This window comes from Rana temporaria, chromosome 7 (genome assembly GCF_905171775.1).
Source record: "Rana temporaria chromosome 7, aRanTem1.1, whole genome shotgun sequence".
Classification (NCBI taxonomy): Eukaryota; Metazoa; Chordata; class Amphibia; order Anura; family Ranidae; genus Rana; species Rana temporaria.
The window spans coordinates 96,659,283-96,685,656 of record NC_053495.1 but is presented as its reverse complement, the minus strand read 5'-3'; the positions used below and the strand labels follow the sequence as shown (position 1 = coordinate 96,685,656).

The window sequence follows — 26,374 nt, the reverse complement described above, 5'->3', positions numbered from 1 at the left end:
ACGTACTGTAGCCAGAATTATTGTTGGTTGGTAGGGGATCAAATGCCTTTTTTACTCACTGAACAGCAATTCAATTTATAACATTTGTATTGTGTGTTTTTTCTGGGTTTTTGGTTGATATTCTGTCTGTATCCCAGGCCAAGAGCAATCTTTTGCACCAGTCCTGCTTTATTTATACCACCTGCTAATGGACACAAGTGGACTGCAAAATCTGGTCCGGAACCAACCCTGCCAAGGTGGCTGGTAAAACCTGGAGACAACGTCCATCAATCACCTCGCCTTTCATAATGTCACATCCCCCCCCCCCCCTTTTGCTCAAGCCCATGCACCTGAGCAACTGTCCCAACAAGACAATGGAAACGTGAAAGGGCATCTGCATTACGCTGAATTTTCCCAGCTCTATGCTCTGTGAACTTAAATGCTTGAAGAGCAAGGAACCACCTTGTCACACGACCTGTTTCTCCTTGTTATCACACATTTATTTTAAAGGGGCATGATCAGTGACTAGTTTTAATGGTCTCCAAACAGATATTTGTGGGCATCCAAAGCCCATAAACATTCCTGATCAACAAAGGCATAGTTTTTTTTTCACACTGGAGGCGTTTTTCAGGCTCTTTAGTGCGAACAATGACGCCTGTAAAGCGTCTGAAAAATGCCTCCCCTGCAGTCCCAGTGGGAAAGCTTGAGTGCTTTTGCACGAGGGATCTGCGCTGGCAGAACATTAAAAAAAAAAAGTCCTGCAAGCAGCATCTTTGGGTATACACCACTACTAAAGTGCCCCTGCCCAAATCAATGGGCAGCACTGCCAAAGCGCCCTGCTAGTAGCCAAAAAAACATCTTTAAAACTACATTAAAGCGCCGCTAAAAATGGCAACATTTTACCGCTAACGCGGCCGCACAGTCAGTATGAGAAGGCTCTTAAGCTAGACCAGAGAAAAGAAAACAAAGGTGCACCAGCCTTAGGCTTTTCTCTTCAGTTTATGGACGGACACGGCAGCCTGTGACCTTGGGGTTATATCCGCTTCCTTCCAGGAGAGTTAGGCAGAAAAAAAGCACTTTAAGTGTTAACTACACTTTCCTCAGTGCAGCTCCTCCCAGGGGGCGTTCCCCGGGTATAACCCACACCCTGCTCTAGCAGCCTCAGTTTTTATCTGCCTAACATCAGGAGAGGACAGGCCCTCTAGAGTCCTGTACTCTGGAGATTTTTTTTGCGTTTTTTTTTTTTTTTTTTTTTTTTTTATATATTTTTTTTTTTTCCGCTTTTTATTGTTTTTGTTCCTGCATTTTTGAATCCTGTGATTCTTCTATCAACAGACGACTGGGTGACAGGCTGGGTCTTGACTCTTGTAGTTCCCCCCCCATGTTCGGCCATTGAGCGTGTGCTGGCCCTCAGCTTAGCTCTGGGTCGTCCATGACAGGCCCCTTTGCTCCAGGGGCGGCCCGGGGAACTTCTTGTTCCAGGGCACACATATGACCAGTCTCTATGGCTTTGTCACAGTGTGTCTGGCCGACAGCCATGCCGTTAGTGGACGTTGGTTCTGTCTGGGATACCTCCAGTTGGTGGTCGCAGGACGGGTAAGTATGGCCCCTTGCTCAGGTAAGGTGGTATGGCTGGAATTTTCCCCTGGGAGGTCGACTGAGGATTCGCCCTGCTTTCCTCTTTCCCTTATTTCCTCTCCCTCCTTCCCCATTTTGGGTAGCGGCTGTGAGGGGGGGTCTCTATATTACCACCATGGCCTGTGTGTATAGTGGGGGATGTGTTTTTTACTCTGGGGGGTGCTGCTGTGTAGTGTGAGGTGTTTGGTGCATCACTGTGGAATTTAAACTGCGTCACGGCCGCCATTTTGCCGTGGTCGCGGTTTACATAGCTCGGCGGCCATTTTCCTGTAGCCCGCTGGTGATTTTACCTAATGAGGAGGCCATCTTGGATTTCTCTTGGCCTCTTGTGTCAGTTTTAGCGTTGCAAGACGCTGCAAAGCTTTCTAGAGGTGACAGACGCAGCACAGCCAGCACACCAGAGCACACCAGGGGTTTTCAGCGCTCTCTGCAACCGGATGGGGTGGTGAGTCCCTGGGAGGCTTCACTTTCTATTTTTTACAGTCGGGAGGTGACCAGTGGGGTGTTCTGCCTTGCAGTACACAGCGGTGGGGCAACATGGACCTGTTTCTGCCCTAGCAATGCCTGGATTATACTTTAATCCCCCTGCCCCTGCCGCATCTGTTGAGGCAATGTCGGTGAAGCAGCTAGTGCCCAGTAGGGAGGTACTAAAGCGCCCCCTCCCTGAGCCTGCTTCTGGGGATATCTCTGACACAGATCTGGTCTGTCATGTCAGGCGGTGCAGGCTTAACCCACATGGACTGTGAGGATGACTCTGCCCCAGGGTCAGTACATGATAGGGGATTTGTCTTGTTTTTGCAGTGTTACTCATAAACTTGAGGATGGCGGGGGCACCGGATGTGCCGGTCCCTTTTGGGTTCCGCAAAAAACGCCCAGCACCGCTAGAGTATTTCCCTGTATTCCATGTTTGGAGCAATTGCTATGTATGGATTGGACACGCCACAGAATTTTTTTTTTTGCTGTTCCTAAAAAAAATTGCAGTCCTTTATCTCTTTGAGGAGTCTCTCCTCCATCAGTGGACACTCCCGTGTCCAGACTGTGTACAACCACCACATTGCCTGTGGAAGGGGCTCCCGCTTTTACGGTCCCCCACTGATAGGAGGGTGGGGGCTGTGGCCCGCTCTATGTTCACAGTTGTGGGTTCAGCTGTGAGACCGGTTGTGGCCGGGTCTCTGGTGTCGCAGACACTGACTGAATGGGCAAAGTTGTTGCTGCAGAAACTGGAGAAGCGGGATGCTTCCGAGACCTGCAAGGGCCTGGCTGAACAATTGGTTCAGGGTCTAGAATTTGTCTGTAAGTCGGCCCTGGATACGCTTCCCTTGCTTTCCAGAGCCTCTGCCTATGCGGTGGTACTACGCCGCCTTGTGTGGCTGACATGCTGGTCTGCGGACCAATCCTCCAAGAAGGCCTTGGTGGATTTGCCCTTTAAGGGTGAACGGCTTTTTGTGGCGTCCCTTGATGACATCATTAATGATGCCACAGGTGGTAAGAGCACACTGCTCCCACAGTCTGGGAAGGGCTAGAAGCCTCGCCGTAGGCAAGGGCCCTCTTTTACTACCCCTAAGCGTTTTTTGTGCGCCCAGTGCGGCAGGGAAAAGTTTGCAAGATGCTAAGGCGCCCGCTGCAGGGAAAAAGCGCCCCCGATTCCGCAAGCCTGCGGACAAACCTGCTTCCGCATGATGGGCTGCCCCCGTCCGTGTCTCGGGTGGGGGGCCCGGCTTCGCAAGTTCATGGCTTGGGGAGGTCTATTCTCTCCGACTGTTGGTTTTGCAAAGTAGTTTCCTCGGGGTACAAGATAGTTTTTTCTCTCTTGTCCACCAAACAGATTTTTTTCCTTCCTACCTCCAGCTTCCTCCGGTTCGCCGGCGGGCTCTGTCAGGGGCTGTCCAGGATCTTCTGGTCAGGGGAGTGATTGTACCAGTTCCCTCGTTGGAATGGTTTCACTGGTTTTACTCATATCTGTTCGTAGTACCCAAGTAAGAAGGGGTCCGTCCAATCCTGGACATCAAGGCCCTCAATTGTTTTTTGTCAAGGTGCATAAATTCAGGATGGAGTCGTTTCGCTCGGTAATAGCAGCACTCCATCAAGGGGACTTCCTGGCGTCCTTGGACTTCATGGACGCGTACCTGCATGTTCCCATATGCACAAAGCGCCAGAGGTTTTCTGCGCTTTGCGGTCGGGAAGGACCATTTTCTATTTGTGGTCCTCCTGTTCGGCTTGGCATCGGCACCACAGGTTTTTACCAAGGTGCTTGCCCCGATACTGACCCTGCTGAGACAGCGGGGGATCGCTATCGTGGGATATCTGGACGACCTTCTCCTGCGAGCTTCTTCAGGCTCGGAATTAGGAGAGGACATGTCTATCACGTGTCAGACTCTTCAAGAGTTCGGCTGGCTTCTGAATATTCGGAAGTCGGTGTTGGTTCCGTCTCATGACTGGAATACCTGGGACTAGTCCTGGATTCCGCGGAGGCGAGAGTTTTTCTCCCATCGGAGAAACTTCAGACTCTGCAATCTGCAGTGCAGCAGTTGTCGACCCAGAAGTGGTCATCTCTTCGATTTTGCATGAGGGTTCTGGGTCTGATGGTGGCCTCTTGCGAGGCGGTTCCGTATGCCCAATTCCGCTCCAGGGTGCTACAGAAGGGTATTCTGTCACGTTGGGACAAGGTCCCGTCATCTCTGGATTACCAGGTTCAGTTGAGTCAATTGGACAAGTCTTCCCTGGTGCGGTGGCTGGCGTCTCCGGTGCTTCGGACCGGGAACTCGTTTCTGCCGTGCCACTGGATCGTGGTCACAACGGATGCCAACCTCTCCGGTTTGGGGGGGGGGCGTTTGGGGCGCCCAGTCTGCCCATGGGCGCTGGACTCGGGAGTCCCACCTGCCAATCAATATACTGAAGCTCTGAGCAATCATGCTGTGCCTTGCTAGGTGGTCACTGGATCTGCAGGGCCGACCGGTCAGGATCCAGTCCGACAACGCCACGGCCGTGGCATACGTCAATCTTCAGGGGGACACCCAGAGTTCAGCTGCAGCGATGGAGGTCGCTCACATCCTTCGGTGGGCCGAGAGGTCCGTTCTGGCTCTTTCGGCCGTGTACATTCCGGGTGTACAGAATTGGTAAGCCGACTTCCTAAGTCGACGAACACTAGACCAAGGAGAGTGGTCAATCCACCCGGAGGTGTTTCGGAGTCTGTGCCAAAAGTGGGGCACTCCAGACGCGGACCTTCTAGTGTCCTGTCTCAAACGGAAGGTGCCATGGTGCGTGGCCAGTTCAAGGGACCCGTGGGCGGACGCGTCAGAGGCACCTTGGGGTCGCCTAATCTACGCCTTCCCTCCTCTGAAGCTTCTTCCTCGCTTGCTGCGCAGATTGGAAGCTGGAGGGATTCCAACAATCCTGATCGCCCCAGATTGGCCGCGCCGCTCCTGGTCCGCGGACCTGCTGCATCTGGTGGCAGACGCCCCCTGGCGTCTACCCTTGAGAGAAGATCTTCTGTCGCAGGGTCCGATCTTCCACCTTGCTTTACAGTCGCTGGCTTTGGCGGCGTGGCTGTTGTGAGCCAGGAACTGAGTGGCCGAGGCCTATCGGGCTCGGTGGTCTCTACCATGCTGCGTGCACGGAAGTCTACTTCACGTAGGATTTACCATCGTACGTGGAGGGCCTACATCTCTGTGTGAGGAGATGAAATGGCACCCTCGTACATACGTGGTGTCCAGGATTCTGCTGTTTTTACAGCAGGGAGTGGACCAGGCTCTCGCCTTAAGTACGGTTAAGAGTCAGATTTCGGCTCTGGCTGTTTGCTTTCAGAGACCCTTGGCGTCGCACTCTTTGGTGCGTACGTTTGTACGGGGGGTCCGGCATGTGGCCCCTCCGGTGCGCCATCCACTGCCCCCATGGGACTTGTATTTAGTCCTTTCGGTGCTTCGGGATGCTCCCTCTGAGGACATTCGGAAGATCCCCTTGTTGACTCTGTCACAAAGGTGGTTTTTCTGGTAGCAATTATCTCGATCAGACGGGTGTCTGACCTGGCGACCTTGTCTTGCAGGGCTCCCTACTTGGTCTTCCATTGGGATAAGGTGGTGTTGCGGCCTCAGCCATCTTTTCTCCCAAAGGTCGTTTCACATTAATGAGGACATTGTTCTTCCATCCTTATGTCCTCAGCTGAAAAACCAGAAGGAGGCCACTTTACATTCCCTGGATGTGGTTCGGGCCCTACGAGTGTACTTGTCTGCTACGGCTCCGTTCCGGAGGTCGGACTCGCTGTTTGTGTCGGTGGCTGGTCCTAAAAGAGGCCTGGCGGTATCGTCGGCCACCATTTCTAGGTGGTTTCGACAGGTTGTGATTCAGGCCTATGCTCTGAAGGGGCGGGCGCCTCCCTTTCGGATTACGGCGCATTACGGATTACGCTCGTTGAGTAACTCCAGTTTTGTTTGGGGTGTAACCTGGTTTGCTGTGTTGTTTTCCCACCCCTCAAATTTTTTGACACTGCTTGGGGAAAAGGCTGCTGTGTCCGTCCATGAACTGAAGAGAAAATAGGATTTTTGTACTCACCGTAAAATCCATTTCTCCGAGTTCATGGACGGACACAGCACCCACCCCTCCTTTTGTTTGTACTGCTTGTTACGAACTGAGGCTGCTAGAGCAGGGTGTGGGTTATACCCGGGGAACCACGCCCCCTGGGAGGAGCTGCACTGAGGAAAGTGTTGTTAACGTGCTTTTTTTCTGGAATCCACTGACTTATTTGGTGTCCAGAGTCCTGCTGTTTTTACAGCGTGGAGTGGACCAAAGGCTTGCGTTGAGTACGATTAAGGGGCAGATTTCTGCCCTGGCTGTCTTTTTTCAGCGACCCCTGGCAACTCACTCTCTAGTGAGAACATTTGTACAGGGGGTTCAGCATGTGGCCCCTCCGGTCCGCCCTCCACTGCCTTTGTGGGACTTGAATTTGGTTCTCTCGGTGCTTCAGAAACCACCGTTCGAAGAGATTGGGGAGATTCCCTTGTTGACACTTTCTCAGAAGGTGGTCTTTTTGGTGGCTGTTACGTCAGACGAGTTTCTGAGCTGGCAGCCTTGTCATGCAAGGCTCCTTATCTTCTCTTCCACAAGGATAAGGTGGTGCTGCGCCCGCAGCTTTCTTTTCCAACTAAGGTCGTATCGGCCTTCCATCTCAATGAAGACATTGTACTTCCATCCTTGTGTCCTCATCTGTCACACCCTAGATCCAGCGTTGCATTCCTTGGACATTGTCCGAGCTCTGAGAGTAAACTTATCTGCTACTGCTCCGTTCCAGAGGTCAGACTCACTGTTTGTTTCGGTGGCTGGTCCCAAGAAGGGCCTAGCGGTATCGTCGGCCACCATCTCAGGGTGGATCCGACAGATAGTGATTCAGGCTTGCGCCATAAAGGTTCGGGCGCCCCCCCTTACGGCGCATTCGACCAGGGCAATAGGTGCCTTATGGGCTTTCCGAAATCAAGCGTCTGTTTCCCAGGTCGTCCGTTCACACTTTCACTAAATTCTACAAGGTTGATGTGAGTGCATCTTCTAATGCTTCTTTCGGCCGCAGTTTTGCAGGCGGCTGTTTAGAGTTGCATCTCTTCAGTTGAGGAGCTCTGCTTTGTTTTGGGGTGAAGTTTAATTTTATGCTGTTCCCACCGCTTGTTTTTATTTTTTTTACACTGCTTTAGGACATCCCACTTTTGTCAAGATTAAGGCTGTGTCTGTCCATGAACGAAAGAGAAAATAGGATTTTATACTCACCATAAAATCTTTTTCTCTGAGTTCATGGACGGACACAGCACCCACCCCTTCTTTTATGTTTGTACTGCTTTTTGACTAACTGATCTGCGAGATGCAGAGAGAGGGGTTATACCCAGAGGGGCTGTAGGGTGTGTATGATGTGTTTAACATTTACTATAGGTTTCTGCCTAGTCACTCCTAAAGGAAGGCCAATACCCACTTTGTCAAGGTTAAGGCTGTGTCCGTCCATGAACTCTGAGAAAAAGATTTTACAGTGAGTATAAAATCCTATTTTTTCATTTTATGGCAACGAGGTTGTATTTCTGTCACTTATTTTTTTCTAAAACTGTCTGCTTTAATGCTTACTGTACTTTTTTTATTCATAGGTGAAAAATTGTCCTGGCAAATCTTCCCAGCTTTCACACTTAATTGTCCTCATAAGACGTTTACTATTCTTACTGGATACTGATCATCAGGTATAAATGCTACCATCTTCGTTTTTCATTGACCAATTTCCCATTTTCTAGTACAGTTGTATGTTAATTGGTATGTGCATGTTGTTTTTTTTTTTTTTTTTAAATTGGTAAAATAAAAAGTTGCTTATAAAGGATGCGGAAGAAATGTGTCTGAAAGAAGAGGTAGCAAAAATGTGTTAGTTTTTTAAAATGAAGCCCTCTATATTAAAGATAGCTGCTATATATTAAAATGATAAATGATAGAAAAAAATGTGCATATCATGATGACCACTAATTTCAAGTGCTGTTTGACTACTTCTGTGTAAGGGCTCAATCGCATACCAGCACTGCAGTACAGCAACTTCTAATTAGCGTGTAAGCCAAGAGTTTGACCATTCTTCCAGAAGCACGTTTGTGAGGTCAGCACTGATGTGAATGAGAAGGCCTGGCTTGCAGTCTCCGCTTGAATTCATCTCAAAGGTGTTCTATCGTGTAGAGGTCAAGACGCTGTGCTATGTCAAGTTCCTCCTTCCCAAACTCACTCATCCATGGCTTTATGGACCTTGTTTGTGCACTGGTGCGCAGTCATGTTGGAACAGGAAGGGGCCACCCCAAACTGTTACCACAAAGCTGGCAGCATGAAATTGTCCAAAATGTCTTGGTATTGTAAGGGGTTAGCTCGGTAGCGGGGGTGTGTGACCTCCTGAGTGGGTTCACTACACACTGAACTATACAGAGAGGCAGCCGAGGGTGGTTGAAAAACAAGGATTATGGTTTATTCTTCCATATTGCTGGAAACAAGTGCAAGCATCCAAACAGCATAAACAAAACAAAACATAAAATAAACCCTGGCCACTTGAGCCGTCTACCTTCACAACCTACCTATGGAGTCTGGCTCAGCCTACTGCTGGGCAGACACTGCTGGTCTTCCAGCAGAAAACAATAGTCTTTTTTTGATTTTTTTATCACACAGCAAAAATATCAACAACCACTTCACCTTCAGAAGTCTTCCTCAGCTCACTGCTCTCCTTAACTCAACAAGCCTCAGGATGCAGCATTCAGTAGTAGTCCTCTGGACAACATATAGAGGCCTTAATTGCCTCATTCTGAACAGCTGAAGCTATCCAACGTCCTTAAACCTTTCTGGCTACCTCTGCAGCCGACACCTGATAGTAATTGGTGAATCTTCTAAACAAGGCAGAAATGTATCTCCCGTCTGTGACAACACCCCCAGTTTTACCTGACTTCCTGTCACATATCCCCCCCTCTTGTTTCAACCCTAGGGTTGGGACACAGGTTGCCAGGCACGCATGTACTCTGGACAAACCATCTGCATTCCCCATTTTAACACCGGGGCGATGCGTTACCACAAAACTAAATTCCTCAAGGGCCAGGAACCACCTATTTATTCTCCTATTGGTCTCCTTGTTTTGTGCCATCCACTTCAATGGGGCATGATCCGTCACCAGTTCAAACTGTCTACCCACAAGGTAGTACCGGAGAGAATCCAAAGCCCATTTCACAGCCAAACACTCTTTCTCAATGGTGGCATAATTCTCCTCATGGGTAAAGAACAGGGTGTTCCTCCCCCTTGATAATCTGGGACAGTACAGCTCCTAACCCCACATTTGACGCATCTGTCTGAACCACATAAGGCCTGTTTTAAAGCCTGAAAAGCTGTTTCTGCTTCGGGAGTCCATTTGGTCATGACAGACTCCTTCCCTTCGGTCAAATTGGTCAGGGGAGCAGCCTGTGAGGCAAAATGGTGAATAAAACGGCGATAACTCGCGATCCCCAAAAATGCACGAACCTGTTTCTTATTGGTGGGACATGGCCAATCCTTAATAGCCTCAACTTTGTTTATCTGGGGCTTGATTAGACCTCTTCCAATGGTATACCCCAGATACTTCACCTCTTCTAACCCAAGGGTACATTTTTTTTGGATTGGCTGTAAACCCGGCTTCCCAGATGGAATCCAACACAGCCTGAACTTTTGGTAAGTGTGAGTCCCAATCCTCACTGTGGATGACCACATCATCAAGGTATGCAGCAGCATAGGCTCGATGAGGCCGAAGGGTCTTATCCATGGTGCGTTGAAACGTGGCGGGAGCATTCTGTAACCCAAAAGGCATCCTCCGATATTGGAAAGATCCTTCTGGAGTTACAAATGCTGTTTTTTCCCTGGCCGACTCCGAGAGAGGAATTTGCCAATAACCCTTGGTCAGGTCTAACGTTGTCATGTACCGGGCAGTGCCTAGGCGATCAATCAGTTCATCTATGCGGGGCATAGGATAGGTGTCAAACTTAGTGATTTTATTCAGGTGGCGAAAATCATTACAAAACCGCCAACTTCTATCTGGTTTGGGTACTGGACCAATCACTATTTGACTCTTCTATCACCCCTAGCTCAAGCATTTTTTTTTACTCCCTGGCGAATTGCCTCTCGCCGGGCTTCTGGAATTTGATAGGGCTTCAACTTGACCTTATCCCCTGGTGTGGTTATAATGTCATGTTCAACTCCGGAGACCCAACCTGGCAAGTCTGAAAACTTCTCCCTATTTCGGAGCACAAACTCTTTTAGCCTCCTGTTGCTGAGTTTTGGACAGAGTCTCCGCTATCCCAACTTCAGGGACAGCCAGGTTAAACGGAGCAGAAGATCGGGTAGTCTTAGCGACCAAGGACTCTCTATCCTTCCATGGTTTCAACAAGTTCACGTGATAGAGCTGCTCAGGTTTTCGTCTTCCCGGTTGGCTAATTTTATAATTCACCACCCCCATTTTCTCCAACACTTCATAGGGACCCTGCCATTTGGCTAGGAATTTACTTTCGACCGTGGGGACCAGCACCAACACCCTATCACCAGGTGCAAAGGAACGGACCTGGGTCCCACGATTGTAAATCCTTTGAGCCAACTGGGCTTGGGCTAAATGTACCTTCACAATCGGCATCACTTGGGCAATTCTATCTTGCATTTGTGCCACATGTTCAATCACACTTCGATGCAGGGAACTCTCGCTCTCCCATGTTTCCCTGGCAATGTCCAGTAGGCCCCGGGGGGGCCTCCCATACAGTAACTCAAACGCAGAGAACCCTGTGGATGATTGGGGAACCTCTCTTATGGCAAAAATCAGATAAGGGAGCAGATAATCCCAATTCTTTCTGTCTTTATCCACCACCTTCCTCAACATTTGTTTTAAGGTTTTATTAAACCTTTCCACTAACCCGTCTGTTTGAGGGTGATATACTGATGTACGTAATTGGGGCACTTTCAGGAGTTTACAAAGTTCTCTAGTCACCCTAGACATAAACGGGGTGCCCTGGTCAGTTAGGATTTCCTTAGGGAGACCCACACTGCTGAAAACCTGAAATAACTCTTTAGCAATGGTTTTAGCAGAGGTGTTTCTGAGAGGAATCGCTTCTGGGTAAGGGGTGGCATAGTCCATTATTACCAAGATGTGCTGGTGCCCTCTAGTGGACTTCAATAAGGGGCCAACCAAGTCCATGGCGATCCTCTCAAAAGGGACCTCAATAATTGGCAGGGGTACCAACGGACTGCGAAAATGTGGCATGGGTGCAGTATTCTGACACACTGGACAGGAAGAGCATTACACTTCCTTAGTGATCCCAGGCCAATAAAACCTCTGGATGATTCTCTCCCAGGTTTTTTCTGCTCCCAAATGTCCCCCAAGAATGTGCCCATGGGCCAGTTCCAACACCATCTTGCGGTACAGTTTAGGCACTACCAGTTGCTCAATGGTGTCCTCTATGCTCTGTGACACTCGATATAACAGGTGCCTTTCAATAATGAAGTAAGGGAGGGCAACCCTCTCGTCAGGGTTAACTAACTCCCCATCTATGTTCACTACATTCTCCCGGGCTCTTAGCAATGTGGGATCCCTCAATTGCTCAGTGATAAGCAAGGTCATCAAACCCTATCGGCCGCTGTTCCTCTTCGAAGGTAGCCGGCTCCTCCCTAGGGACTGGTGTTTCCCCTGCTAAGACTGAGAACGGAAACTCAGGAGAATCCTCACAGTTAGAGGATTCTGGAGTAGATGGTTCAGGCTCAGAAGAACCACTTACTGGGGAATCTGGGCAACCCCAGAGTTCCTAGAACTTTGGGAAATCCCTTCCAACAATGGCGTCATGTGGCAGTCGGGGAACTAGGCTCACTTGGTGACACAAGTTACCGAGGGAGGTTTCAAAGGAAACCGTAGTCGCCGGATATTCTCGAGTGTCCCCATGTACACAAACTACAGCTTTTTTCCTAGGATGTAAGGTTTTTCCCACCACTAGATCACTTTTCACCAAGGTGACCATGCTACCTGAATCCAACAATACCACAACATCTTTACCATCTAAGCACATTCTACATAAAGGTTTCTCATTGCCCTTTACTGCAGTGCATGTGGTTGCAAAAAGGGACTGTCGTCTCTCTGTCAAAGTCACACTGCATGGGTTCATCAACCGCTGGGCAAACCGCTGCTACATGTCCCTCTTCCCGGCAATGGTAACAGATCAACCTTCTGGTCCTCTCTTGTGGGATGCAAGACTCCGCTGTAAACCTGCATTTTTCTGCTGTTGATTTGCATTTGCTATAGCCAGCTGCTTCAGTATCTCCTCCATTTTGGCTTTACTTTAACTGCCCACGGCACTCCACCATGTGTAAGGGGTTAGCTCGGTAGCGGGGGTGTGTGACCTCCTGAGTGGGTTCACTACACACTGAACTATACAGAGAGGCAGCCGAGGGTGGTTGAAAAACAAGGATTATGGTTTATTCTTCCATATTGCTGGAAACAAGTGCAAGCATCCAAACAGCATATACAAAACAAAACATAAAATAAACCCTGGCCACTTGAGCCGTCTACCTTCACAACACAGGAACCTACCTATGGAGTCTGGCACAGCCTACTGCTGGGCAGACACTGCTGGTCTTCCAGCAGAAAACAATAGTCTTTTTGATTTTTTTTATCACACAGCAAAAATATCAACAACCACTTCACCTTCAGAAGTCTTCCTCAGCTCACTGCTCTCCTTAACTCAACAAGCCTCAGGATGCAGCATTCAGTAGTAGTCCTCTGGACAACATATAGAGGCCTTAATTGCCTCATTCTGAACAGCTGAAGCTATCCGACGTCCTTAAACCTTTCTGGCTACCTCTGCAGCCGACACCTGATAGTAAATGGTGAATTTTCTAAACAAGGCAGAAATGTCTCTCCCGTCTGTGACAACACCCCCAGATTTACCTGACTTCCTGTCACAGTATGCTCACACCTTTAAGCCTCATACACACAATCGGATTATCCAACAGGGATTATGTGATGACAGGCTGTTGTCGGAAAATCTGACCGTTTGTGTGCTCCATCGGACAATTGTCGGATTTTCCAAAGACAAATGTGAGATGGCATGCTTTAAAATTGTCCGCCAAAAAATGTGTGTTGTCGGATTTTCCGATCGTGTGTACACAAGTCCGTCGGACAAAACTTTAAAGTACAAACATGCTTGCTCAGAAGCAATGCTCACCATAACACAACATTAGCAGAAGTTGTCCAAAGGGTGGCGCTAAAGAACTGAAAAAAAAAATGTTGTTTTGTGTTTGTTGGCCGACAATTCTTTGCCGTTTGTATGCAATACAAGTTCCTGGCCAACGACCTTCAGACAAAAGTCTAACGCTTTGTCCGATGAAATTCCGATCGTGTGTATGAGGCTTAAGAGTTCCCTTTACTGGTGATGCATCATGGAATCGAAACGTACCGTTAATGGAATAATCCTAATCAAATCGTGACACCAGTGAAGATGCGCACCTCTACCAAAAATGTGTATATATAGGGTTACTCTTCTGATATTATCCACTAATAATAATAATTTTGTATACATATATCTACCTTTTTGGTAATCGGTTGCTACTGGAATTCTTTCTATGTGATGTTGGAGGGTGATTGCATCTCGTTTTGCTGTCTCTCTAGGATTTAGGATGGAGTTGTACAAATTTCTTTACTTGATTACATTTTTGTTTCATTAGTATCTAATTGATTCCTGGTTAAAAATGTAGACGAAAAAATATGTTAAAGTACTGTTGTATCATGCTTGTTCAGATCTGAAGAAAGGCGCAAGCCTTGCAGCCTGAAACTGTTAAATTGGAAGGATATGTAATTTACTTGTATGTGAATATATTTCAATTCATTTTTAAGTGCAGTAATCCCTGTCTCTATATATGGCCATTTGGGAAGGCATGATTGCATGCAATGGAAGACTGCTCTAGTGCCTTTTGCCTCACCTGTGAAGAGATAGGTTTCCCCTTAAACCACTCGAGTTTTGCTTTAGCAGTGTTTTGGGGGTCATTGTCCTGCTGGAAGGTGAACCTCCGCCCTAGCCTCAAATCGCACAAAGGGTGATACAGGTTTTGCTCAAGAATATCACCATCCATCTTTCCTTCAACTCTGACCGATTTTCCCAGTCCCGACTGCTGAAAAACATCCCCACAGCATGATGCTGCCACCACCATGTTACACTGGGGGAGGATGCTGTTCTTTGGGTGATGTGTTGGGTTTGCACCCGACAGTGTTTTCTTTGATGGCCAAAAAGTTTTTTAGTCTCATCAGACCAGAACACCTTCCTTCATACATTTTGGGAGTCTCCGACATGCCTTTTTGCAAACTCAAAACGTGCCATTTTGTGTTTTGCTGAAAGTAATGGCTTTCTTCTGGCCACTCTGCTATAAATCCAAACTCTATGGAGCATACAGCTTATTGTCGTCCTATGTACAGATACTCCAGTCTCTGCTGTGGAACTCTGCAGGTCCTCCAGGGTTTCCTTAGGTCTCTGTGCTGCCTCTCTGATTAATGCCCTCTTTGGCCGATCCGTGAGTTTTGGTGTGTGGCCGTCTCTCGGTAGGTTTGCTGTTGTGCCATGTTCTTTCCATTTGGTTATGATAGATTTGATGGCGCTCCTAGGGATCCTCAAAGATTTGGATATTTTTTTATACCCCAACCCTGACTTGTACTTTTCACCAACATTGTCCTTTACTTGTTTGGAGAGTTCCTTGGTCTTCATGGCAGTGTTTGGTTAGTGCCTCTTGCTTGGATGTTGCAGCCTCTGGGGCCTTTCAAAAAGATGTTTATATGTAATGACAGATCATGTGACACTTAGATTTCACACAGGTGGACATCATTTCACTAATTATGTGACTTCTGAAGGTAATTGGTTGCACCAGAGCTTTTTATAGGCTTCATAACAAAGGCACATACATACGCACATGCCAATCAGTTTTTTATTTCTTAGCCCTGGTTCACACTGGGTACGATTTGGAACAATTTGAGATGCGATTTGACATGTCAAATCGCATCTCAAATCGGCGGCAATTGTCGGCAATGGCACTGTCCTAATCAGTGCGACGCCACATCTGCGATTTCAAAAAGTAGTTCCTGTACTACTTTTTGCGATTTTGGGCCGCGATTTACATTAAATTTCTGCCAAAATCGCGGCGAAATCGCGGCCGCGAAATCGCGGTAAAATCGCATTTTACCGCGATTCTGAATTCGCAGCAGTGTGAACCTAGGCTGAAAAATGGTTTTATGTAAATATTTTTCTAATTTTACTTCACCAACTTATACTATTGTGTTCTGATCCATCACATATAATTCAGATTAAAAAAAAACATTGAACTAAAGGTTGTAATGTAACAAAATGGGTAAAAAGCCAAGGGGGGTGAATACTTTTGCAAGGCGCTGTATTTTATTTAGATACAGCATGACCACGCAATTGTCAGTTAAAATAATGCAGTGCCTTATTGCAAAAATGGCCTGGTCATGAAGGAGGGTAAATCTTCCTGCGGTCAAGTGGTTAACTTACTGATGCATTCAGTGGCTTTTTAACCACTTCAACCCCAGGAGGATTTACCCCCTTAATGACCAGGCCATTTTCTTTATCGTACACCACGGGACACAGAGCCTTAAATCATTACATAATGGATTGTATGGTCACCAATCAAAGACAGTTCCCCTCCATATAACCCCTCCCATCAGGGAAGTACCTTAGTTTTTTCGCCAGTGTCTAAGGTGTTGGACGCAAGGAAAATGTGCTGAAGAAAGCTCTGCCCAAGAAGCCCTATGAGTGTAGAGAGCTACACTGTGGGTCCATCCAAGACACTTACCGTATTTATCGGGGTATTGCTCGCTCCGGCGTATTACGCGCACCTCTAAAGTGGACCCGCATTCCTGTGAAAAAAAGATTTTAGTACTTAGTTTTGGTGTCTTGCGCAGCGGCCTCATCGGGTCCGACGTCCGCCTGCGGCTTCAGTGGTGTCCTCGTCGGGTCTGGCGTCCTTCTGCGGTGTCCTCCCCGCTCGATCTCCGCTTCCCGCGCTGAGTTTGAACTACTGTGCCGGCATATACCGAGCGCAGTACACTTGTGTATAGTCGGGCAGGCTCGTCTCCTCTCGCGGTCACGTCCTGTGTGTCCTTGTACGTCCAGGACGTGACTGCGAGAGGAGCCAAACCTGCCCGACTATACACGAGTGTACTGCACTCGGTATATGCCGGTGCAGTAGTTCAAACTTGGCGCGGGTGTCGGCGTATATCGCGCACCCACGATTTTGCCCTGAATTTCAGGGCAAAAAAGTGTGCGGTATACGCCGATAAATACGGTAATTATATTTCGCCAAAACTGGATGGTATTCGGACCTCCTGGACAAGGTGGCTCCTTTAATGTCTCTCTCCAGAGGACTGGGGTCCAGCACTTTCACTCTATACGCTAAAAGTCCTGGTAAGCGTCTTTTACAAGGCCCAGGGAAGAGGTCTCCTTTAAGTAGGAACCCATACCCCTGAAGGTTGGCAAGCAGACCCCGCCGAGATGGGGTAAGATTGCTATCTGCCTGGCAGAGAACCTGCGGCGGGGACAAGGTGAGTTAGGAAAAAGTCCTAGGTTTTAAACTTAGGGACTTTTTTCCTATTTTAGAGTGGGTGTAATTTTTTAAGCCGCCACTGGAGGGAGTAAAGAGCTGAGTTTTTACTCACCAAAATACCAAAGCCGTGTCAGTCCAAATGACAAGCACACTCCTTTCGCTGCAAGCTCTGTATTGCCCTCTTCTTTAGAAAGCTGAAGGATCTCCAAACACAGGACAACGCCATGAACCACACAGGGGTGCGGAGGATGCCCCTAGGACGCGCGCGCACTTTATGACGATCTCAGTATAGGGGGGTCCGGCCTCAATGGCATGCTTTTAATGACGGTCAGACATGAAGAAACAAACCTAATATATCTGTAGCTTCCCTGCAAGGGAAATAGCAGCGTTTAAGGGTACGTAAGATTACCATGTGGTTGGCTGAGCACTCCCAAAGGATAAGACACCCACACTGGCATGAAACTGTGTGTTATTAGTTGCATACTTATATGTAGATTGCTAAACTAGCACAGTAGTATATGCATTTGTTGGTACCTTGGCTTTGCTTAGCATTATGTCTTCCCAAAGAAGCAGCTCTGGGAGAAAAAGCATCGCCGCCAGAGACAGGAGGTTCTAGCCGCGCCTGCTCGTGCCTGCTCGGTACCCTCATCTCCTGTAATACCTGAAATATTTATACAGGATGAGCCATTACCTCTTTCAGGAGTTGCAGCCTCTCCTGTGGTGCCTGTGCCTGCAAATGTCACTGAAGACACTTTGGCAACAGCCTTAAACAATTTAAGGGAGAATCGCTGCGTTAATCGCAAAGTCCTCAGAAAAGGACAAAATGCAAAGCAGATCTCCTCCTGTTTTAGATCTCTTTGCAGAAAGATCTGAGGAGGATGAGGACTCTGAAGGATCAGAGCTATCAGAGGAACCTTTTTCTTCATCTCAGGTGCTAAAATTACAGGTGCAATATTGTACTGAAGCAGTGCGCTCCACATTCAGATTACACTCTAAGGAGTTAACTGAATCACCTGTCTCCTTTCTGGGTTTGTTAAAATCCCCACAGGCTGCTTGTGCCTTTCTGATTCATCCTTTATTGGAGAATCTGATTTACGCAGACTGGAAAAACCCAGACAAGTGTTTTTCTCCTCCTAGGAAGTTTGAAGTGCTTTATCCTATGGAGGAGAAGTTTACCAATAAGTGGAGTCTACCTTCTGTGGATGCAGCGATTTCTTCTGTAAACAAAAGCCTTAGAGCCGGTTCACACTGGGGCGACTTGCGATCCGACTTCATATCGGCTCAAGTCGTCCCAAGTCGTGCTGTAGAGAAAAACAATGGAAGTGAATGGGAGCAGTGTTAATACACATGACTCAAGGCGATCCGACTTCAGAAAAGGTTCCTGTACTACTTTAATCCAACTTGTAGGCAATTTGTACCCATTCATTTCAATGGAAGTCGCCTCAGAAGTCGGATCACTGTCTTAACTGAAGCTACTTTCCAGGAAGATAACATACATTTCTCAGGCAAACCCCTCCCTCTCCCAGAGCTGATGGTTGTTTTATTGGCCACTGGTATGTCTCCTGTCCTGGAGACGACTTCAAATCGTGTTATAAATCGCCCCAGATCGCCCTGTGGTTCATGTTCAAGTCGTGTTGGAGTTGCTTCTGAAAGTCATGCTGGAAGTCGTGTCGCCCTAGTGTGAACCGACTCTTAGAGCCGGTTCACACTGGGGCGACTTGCGATCCGACTTCATGTCGCTTCATGTCGCCTCGACTTCATGTCGCTTCATGTCGCCTCAAGTCGTCCCAAGTCGTGCTGTAGAGAAAAACAATGGAAGTGAATGGGAGCGGTGTTAATACACACGACTCAAGGCGATCCGACTTCAGAAAAGGTTCCTGTACTACTTTAATCCGACTTGTAGGCGATTTGTACCCATTGATTTCAATGGAAGTCGCCTCAGAAGTCGGATCACTGTCTTAACTGAAGCGACTTTCCAGGAAGATAACATACATTTCTCAGGCAAACCTCTCCTGCCCCCCTCCCTCTCCCAGAGCTGATTGTTGTTTTATTGGCCACTGGAAAGTCTCCTGTCCTGCAGACGACTTCAAGTAGTGTTGTAAATCGCCCCAGATCGCCCTGTGGTTCATGTTCAAGTCGTGTCGGAGTCGCCTCTGAAATTCGCGCTGGAAGTCGTGTCGCCCTAGTGTGAACCGCCCAGGTATTTAAAGATCCTTCTGAAAAAAGGTTTGAATCGTTACTAAAATCATCCTTCCTCCTGGCAGGCACAGTAACCCAACCTGCTGTAGCAGCGGTGGGTATGTGTCAGGTCTTAAAGGACCAGGTGAAACAGGGGATGAAAGATCTGACTGCTGAACAGGTCAAATTTTGGAAGAATATGCCTAGGGCCTTATGTTTTACAGTGGGTGCCATTAGAGTCTATCCAACAGGCATCCCGCCTCATGCTGCAGCTGGTGCTTATGCGCAGAATTCTTTGACTGAAGCATTGGTCAGCAGAAGCTCCATGCAAAAAGCTTTTGGCCAGCTTCCCCTTACATGGTGAACACCTCCTTTGGGGAAGATTTGGAGAAATATATCCAAAAGATATCGAGCAGTAAAACTACCCTTTTACCAGAGAAAAAGGAAAAAAAAGTGTCCTTGTTTTAAGTGTTTTATCTCCCCGGCTCCTGGTAGATCTAGCTCCAGCCAGTGGCGACGGCATTTTCAGCCAGCCACAAACGCTGAGGAAGACCAAGCCCAGAAAAACAAGAAGCAGTGTAGGGTTCAATGGCTAGCAAGCAAAACCCCAAAACCTCTTCATGAAGGGGTGCCCTCGCTCTGCCGAGTGGGGGGACGACTTCGGTAGTTTTCAGCGGCATGGCAGACAGAAATCCAGGACAGATGGCTAGTATCCAAAGTATCCTTAGGATACCAACTGGAATTCCCAGCTTTCCGAAGCTCAAGGCTCTCCAAAGATCCACTAAAAAGAGTGTTCTTCTTCAAAGGATTGGATCACTTGCTGTCCCAAGGGATGATCACAGAAGTACCCCTAAAGAAGCAAGGTTCATGTTTTTATTCAAACCTCTTTGTGATTCCAAAACCAAATGGAGATGTCGGACCCATCCTGGATCTAAGATCTCAAAATCAGTTTCTGAACATTCACCATTTCCAAATGGAAACTATTCGATCAGTGGTCGTCTCCCTACAAGGCGGAGAATTTATGGCGTTGATGGACATCAAGGAAGCATATTTACATGTGCCTATCCATCCCGCGCACCAAAGATTTTTAAGGTTCGTGGTAGAACATCGGCACTTCGAGTTTGTGGCTCTGCCTTTTGGGGTGGCTACCGCCCCACGGGTATTTACAAAGGTACTAGCCCCTCTGTTGGCAAATCTGAGGGTACAGGGCATAGCAGTAATGGCCTATCTAGATGATCTACTTGTGATAGATCAGTCAGTGGCAGGATTAGATCACGCTGTGCTCACCACAATAAAATACCTGGAACAGTTGGGATGGATTGTAAACCTACAAAAATTCTCTCTACAAGCCCAAAAAAGGGTAGAGTATTTGGGCATGATCATAGACACAGCCCAAGGCAGGGTATTCCTGCCAGAACAAAAGATCAAGTCGCTAAAGGACCTGATCCACAAGGTCAAGGCAAAGAAAAAGCCGTCTATTCGCCTTTGCATGAGGCTGCTAGGGAAGATGGTAGCCTCCTTTGAGGCTATCCCTTACGCCCAGTTTCACTTGAGACTACTTCAAGGCAGTATCTTAGCCACATGGAACAGGAAGATCCAATCTCTGCTAGCTTCCAGGTTCAAGAAGAAGTTGGACAACTTTGTGTGCAGGATGAGAGATCCTCTGGCCTACGGATCGGATGCTCTAATAATTCCGTGGAATAAATTTTCACTGATATATGCGTTTCCGCTGATCGCTCTCTTACAAAGGTTAGTTTGCAGGATCAAGAAGGAAAGAATTCCTGTAATCTTAGTGGCCCCAAATTGGCCCAGAAGATCCTGGTACCCTAAAATCATAAAGATGGCGGTAGAAAAACCTTGGAAGCTTCCACTTCGTCACAACCTGCTGTCGCAAGGTCCAGTGTTCCATCCTTCCTTACAAGAGCTAAATTTGATGGCTTGGCTGCTGAAAACCCACATTCTGTAGAAATGAGGGATCTCGGGTCCAGTGCTTTCTACACTTAATGCCAGAAAGCCAGCTTTCAGGCTTATTTACTATAGAGTCTGGAAAACATATGTTTCCCCAGTCGTCTTCCAAGTCAGCCCTTGAGAGATGGAGCTCCTCCCCTCAGTCAGGAAACACATTGCCACTAATTTTTCACCCTTTAAGAGGCGGTCCCTCAGGTCCCTGGTCAGTCTTAGTGTTTCCTCCACCCGGAGGAGACATGTTGCCAGGGACCTGAAGAGGGGCTCCATCTCCCATGGGCTGACGTGGAAGTGTCTACGTAGCAGCGGTGGTTTGTGCGCAGCTTGCGGAGGCACAACAGAACCTGGGAGACACAGTGGAGCCTCGGTATGGCAGGGGGTCAGGGGACTCACCAGCGCCATTTAGATAGCGGTGGAGGTCGGTCTTTTTTCATGGCCACGGGCAACCCTCTGTGTTGGATGTAGGAGGTGTCCCGGGTTCATTCTCCCTCTGTGCCCAGGCGTGGAGAGAGGCGGAGGTGCGGCATCCCCTTGGCAGGCTCCGGCGGGGGGACGTGTACCCACGTGGGAAGCCAGCTTGATCCGGAAGACGAGGGGCGTCACGTCCGGGGAGGGATGACGTCATCGACGTGCGCCGGGGACCTGGTCCTACCCCTTAAAGGCGCGGGGAGAATGAATGGCGGCTCTGGTACAAACACGTGGACGGCTGCGGACGATAGTATCGGATGCCACAGGTGCCCAGAATGCAGGAGGAGGATGAAGTTCCATCAACCCAGGCTTCGGGAAACGAGTGTACCAGCAGGATACAGGTAGGCACCAGTGGGTGACCTTTTGTATCCATTGTTAAAGGGGAGAGCAACTAGTTGGTGATGGCACTAGCTTAGCTGGGGGGGTCTTACAGGGGTACTACTGTCACCGGGTGTGGTCTGTAGTGTGATATGGTGGAGTGTACGTAAATCTCACCGCCATGGGGCCCTGTGTTTTATCTGTTAACAGGTGAAAACGCCTAAGGACCCAAAACCCAATCACAAAAAGCGGTGTGCAAAATGTGCTAACAAGTTAGCATTAGAGTATACAGAACCGCTATGCAAAGGTTGCATTGACATGCTGGTTAAAAAGCAGTCTGAAGATGTGTATGCAAAATTGTTTGGATCTGTAAGAGATGAGATGGCTAACACCTTAATGTAAGGTTTGCTATTTTTCTGCTTTGGGTACGAGGAGTCCTACAATCGATCGGGTAATCGGCAAGACACTGACACATGTATCGTGTAGCAAAATTGCAATTTATTTCCGGGATTCGGCTGGTTTTATTAAAAACTGAGGTACATCCTCTCTTCGTGGACCAACCAATCAGGTTACAATATTTCTTACAGTATATATCTTATACCAAAATTGTTCACATAAGCTCCTAATACCATATTAGTAAATTTCTTAAAATACACAATTAGCTCAGAGATATTACTCATCTGACCATTGTCTCACACTAATTAATAAGCTTTGGCCCGGATTCAAAGAGATCTGCGCATTATTTACGGAGGCGCAGGGCAACGATTTTGCCCTGCGCCCCGGCAAATTTGCTCTGCTGCCCTTGATTCAAGGAGCAGAAGCTCCGTGAATTGCGCGGGCGCACCGGCAAAATTGCCCGGCGCTAGAGCACGCAATTTAAATGATCCCGTAGGGGACGGGAATCATTTAAATTAGGCGCGCTCCCGCGTAGAGCGCATTCTCCGTCGGGAAACTTTCCCGACGTGCATTGCGGCAAATGACGTCGCAAGGACGTCATTTGCTTCCAAGTGAACGTGAATGGCGTCCAGCGCCATTCACGAATCACTTACGCAAACTACGTGAAATTCAAATTTCGCGACGCGGGAACGACGGGTATACTTTAGCATTGGCGGCCCCTACTATTTAGAAGGGGCAGCCTTACGCTAAACACGCCGTACGGAAACTACGTAACTTGCGTACACAGGGCTTGCGCAACATTGTGAATCGGTGTTAGTATGCAATTTGCATACTATACACTGAGCACAATGGGAGCGCCCCCTAGCGGTCATCGCAAGAATGCAGCCTAAAATATGCGTGGCACAAGAGCCTTATGCCACGCAGATTTTAGGCTGCAGTCGGCGTTACGATGTTCCTGAATCAGGAGCATTCGTAACGCCGGAGCAAGTAAGCAATTGCGCTGTGTAACCTATGGTTACACAGGCGCAATTGCTTCTTGAATCTGGGCCTTTGTTTATAAAATCTATATGTCTATAAAATTTTAGCCAGTACTTCACACTTTGAAAAGAATGTTTCACACATTCTGCAAAACAGCTTAGCCGCAAGCTTTAAGTTTCCTGTGCTCTCACAAACGAGAATTTGTAATATAAAAGAATTTAAAATGATTCAGTCTAATAGGAAAATAAAGTCCAATACTCCCTTGTTCCTATATCAGACCAGACCACCCAAAACAAAATGGGTAACCCCACTTTCCTTTCACTTAAGGATCTCAACAAAAATTATAACAGAGGTCAAAACCCCAACAATTCCTTGTGGAAGTCCCTCTCCTATAGCTTCACCCAGATCGGAAGCCGCATCAGGGTCGCAAGAGTCTGTAAGGGAGCCAGCAGCGCAGCTAGCGTGGTGGCCAGCGACGACTCAGAACCAGAACAGGAGGGGGGGGGGGGGGTGAAGAAAGAAGAAAGGGACCCAATTTCAAATTGTCACTTGAGGATGTGGATGATTTGCTTGGGGCCATTTATGAAACCCTGGAAATTGAACATGAAAAGGAAGAACCTTCCAAGCATGACCCAATGTACCAGGGTCTGAGGAAGAAGAATTCCAAGTTGTTCTCAGTTCATCAGGTGATAACCAGAATTCCAGGTTTCTTGCCACACAGGTGGTAGCTAGCGCTGGTTTTAGGCTAGCGACACTTGCCTCCCAGGCTCTTTTTAGGATGATATTACCCTTCTTATCCATGGCGTCCTGCACAGATCCAGGCGTCCTGGACAGATCCAGAGAAAAAAAAAACATTTTGCGGCAAGTCACAAAAAGCGATTACTGGATGCACCACTTTCCAAAATCTCTAAAAATTCTTTGTTGGGCTTTGAAGACATGGGGCACTTAAAGGACGCCATGGATAAGAAGGGTGATATCATCCTAAAAAGAGCCTGGGAGGCAAGTGTCGCTAGCCTAAAACCAGCGCTAGCTACCCCCTGTGTGGCAAGAAACCTGGAATTCTGGTTAACCCAGTTACATGACCATATCAAGAATGGGACACCTAGAGAGGAGATCCTGAAGACGCTTCCAGTACTCTCCAAAGCAGTAGGTTACATTGCAGATGCTTCTGCAGAGTCTGTTAAACTGTCAGCAAGGTCAGGTGGACTAGCTGTCGCAGCAAGACATGCAATTTGGATGAAAACCTGGACAGGTGATGCCGCATCCAAAACAAGATTATGCAATTTACCTTTCACAGAAGATTTGCTTTTTGGGTCCGGCCTAGACGAGGATTTGGAGAGAACAGCAGATAAGAAGTCGTCCTTTCCTAGCCTCCTTTCGAGCCACTGTAAGAAACATCTTTGAGATTATTAACTTTAAAGACTGTTTTTCTCGTAGCCATCACAACGGCACGAAGCATAGGAGAAATACAAGCTTTATCGGTTAGAGAACCTTTTTTGAAGATCTATGATGATCGAATAGTTCTTCAAACAGATCCAGGATTTACTCCAAAAGTGACGACAACTTTTCATAAATCCCAGGATATAGTTTTACCTTCATTTTGCAGTTCACCAAAAAACAGTAAAGAGCAAGAATTAAGCTTCCTGGATGTCATAAGGTGTCTACTTCAATACCTAGAAGTATCCAATGACTTCAGAACGTCAGATGCGTTATTTATTTCATATGCCGGTCAACAAAAGGGCAAACAAGCGTCCAAAAATACAATCGCCAGATGGATCAAGGCGACTATTCTGGAATGTTAGTGTTATGGAAAAAACACAGCCAAAAGAACTTAAAGCTCATTCTACAAGGGCTTCAGCAGCCTCGTGGGCAGAAAAGGCAGGAGCCACTCCAGAACAAATATGCAAAGCTGCAACCTGGTCAAGATTCTCGACTTTTGTGCAGCATTACAGACTGGATCTGATTTCCAGCCAGGACCAGGCTTTTGGTAGGAAAGTCCTCCAAGCTGTTGTCCCACCCTAGATCTGGTGAGTTCTTGATTATCCTTTCAAGGGCTGACTTGGAAGACTGGGGAAAAAGCAGAGTTAGATTCTTACCGGTAACTCTGTTTCCAGTAGTCTTCCAAAGCAGCACGATCCCACCCTAAAATGTCTAACCTTGTGGGGTTGTGTTGTGTATTCTATATCATTTCAGATTCCGGCCTTCGGTTCTCGGGGATGACTGACCAGGGACCTGAGGGACCGCCTCTAAAAGCTTCATCTCTCAAGGGCTGCCTTGGAAGACTACTGGAAACAGAGTTACCAGTAAGAATCTAACTCTGCTTTTTCATGGAGTGAAACGAACAAATGGAATCCTCAAAGATATGACAGAAGTAGGATTCTTGCCTTTTGCTAGTTAGGGTTGGATATGAAATTAGCCCTTAGTACCATTAAGGGGCAAATATCGGCTCTATCAGTCTTTTTTTTCAAAGACTGCTGCCATCTCATTCCCTAGTTCGGGCTTTCATTCAGGGGGTACTGCGGATTGATCAATCCGCCAGTCAAGTCTCCCTTATGCCCATGGGATCTGAATTTAGTATTGTCTGTGTTGCAGAAGCAACCTATTGAACCTATTCGCCGTATTCCACTGATTCTTTTAAGCAGGAAATTGGCCTTTTTGATTACTATCTCTTCAGCTAGAAGAGTATCTGAATTAGCAGCTCTTTCTTGAAAAAAGCCTTATTTAATTTGTCACAAGGACAAGATTGTTTTACCACCCCATTCAACCTTTTTACCAAAGGTGGTGTCGACATTTCATTTCAATCAAGATATTACTTTGCCTTCCTTTTTTCCAAACAGTGGAGGAAAAGTTATTGCACTCTAGGTGTAGTGAGAGCAGTAAAGGTGTATGTATTGCAGATGGTCCCAAGAAGGCATCAAAATCCACCATTGCCTGATGGATTTGACAAGTTATTTTTCAAGCTTATGGTTTAAGGAACAAGATTCCTCCTTCTGTTAAAGGGGTTGTAAAGGTAATTTTTTCCCCCTAAATAGCTTCCTTTACATTAGTGCATTCCTCCTTCACTTACCTCATCCTTCGATTTTGCTTTTAATTATCCTTATTTCTTCTGAGAAATCCTCACTTCCTGTTTTTCTGTCTGGAACTAAACACAGTAATGCGACACTTTCTCCCTGGTGTGGAGAAAGCCTCTTGAGGGGGGTCAGCAGGAGGGTCAGGACACTATCTACTTTGCAGATAGAGAAAGGAGCTGTGTGTTAGTGGGCGTCCTGACACTCCTGCTCGCCCCTCAAGAGGCTTTCTGCACACCAGGGAGAAAGTGTCGCATTACAGTGTTTAGTTGGACAGAAGAACATGAAGTGAGGATTTCTCA

At 47.5% G+C, this 26,374-nt stretch overlaps 1 protein-coding gene across 3 annotated transcripts in view; it reads left to right on the top strand.

Annotated features, from left to right (window-relative positions):
• C7H1orf112 (chromosome 7 C1orf112 homolog) overlaps nt 1-26,374 on the top strand; it is a 414,829-nt gene that overhangs the window by 180,806 nt on the left and 207,649 nt on the right. For all 3 annotated transcript variants that reach the window (XM_040359710.1, XM_040359708.1, XM_040359709.1), the window contains exon 16: nt 7,734-7,823. In XM_040359710.1, the coding sequence (XP_040215644.1) occupies nt 7,734-7,823 (90 nt within the window). The remainder of the gene's footprint in view (nt 1-7,733; nt 7,824-26,374) is intronic.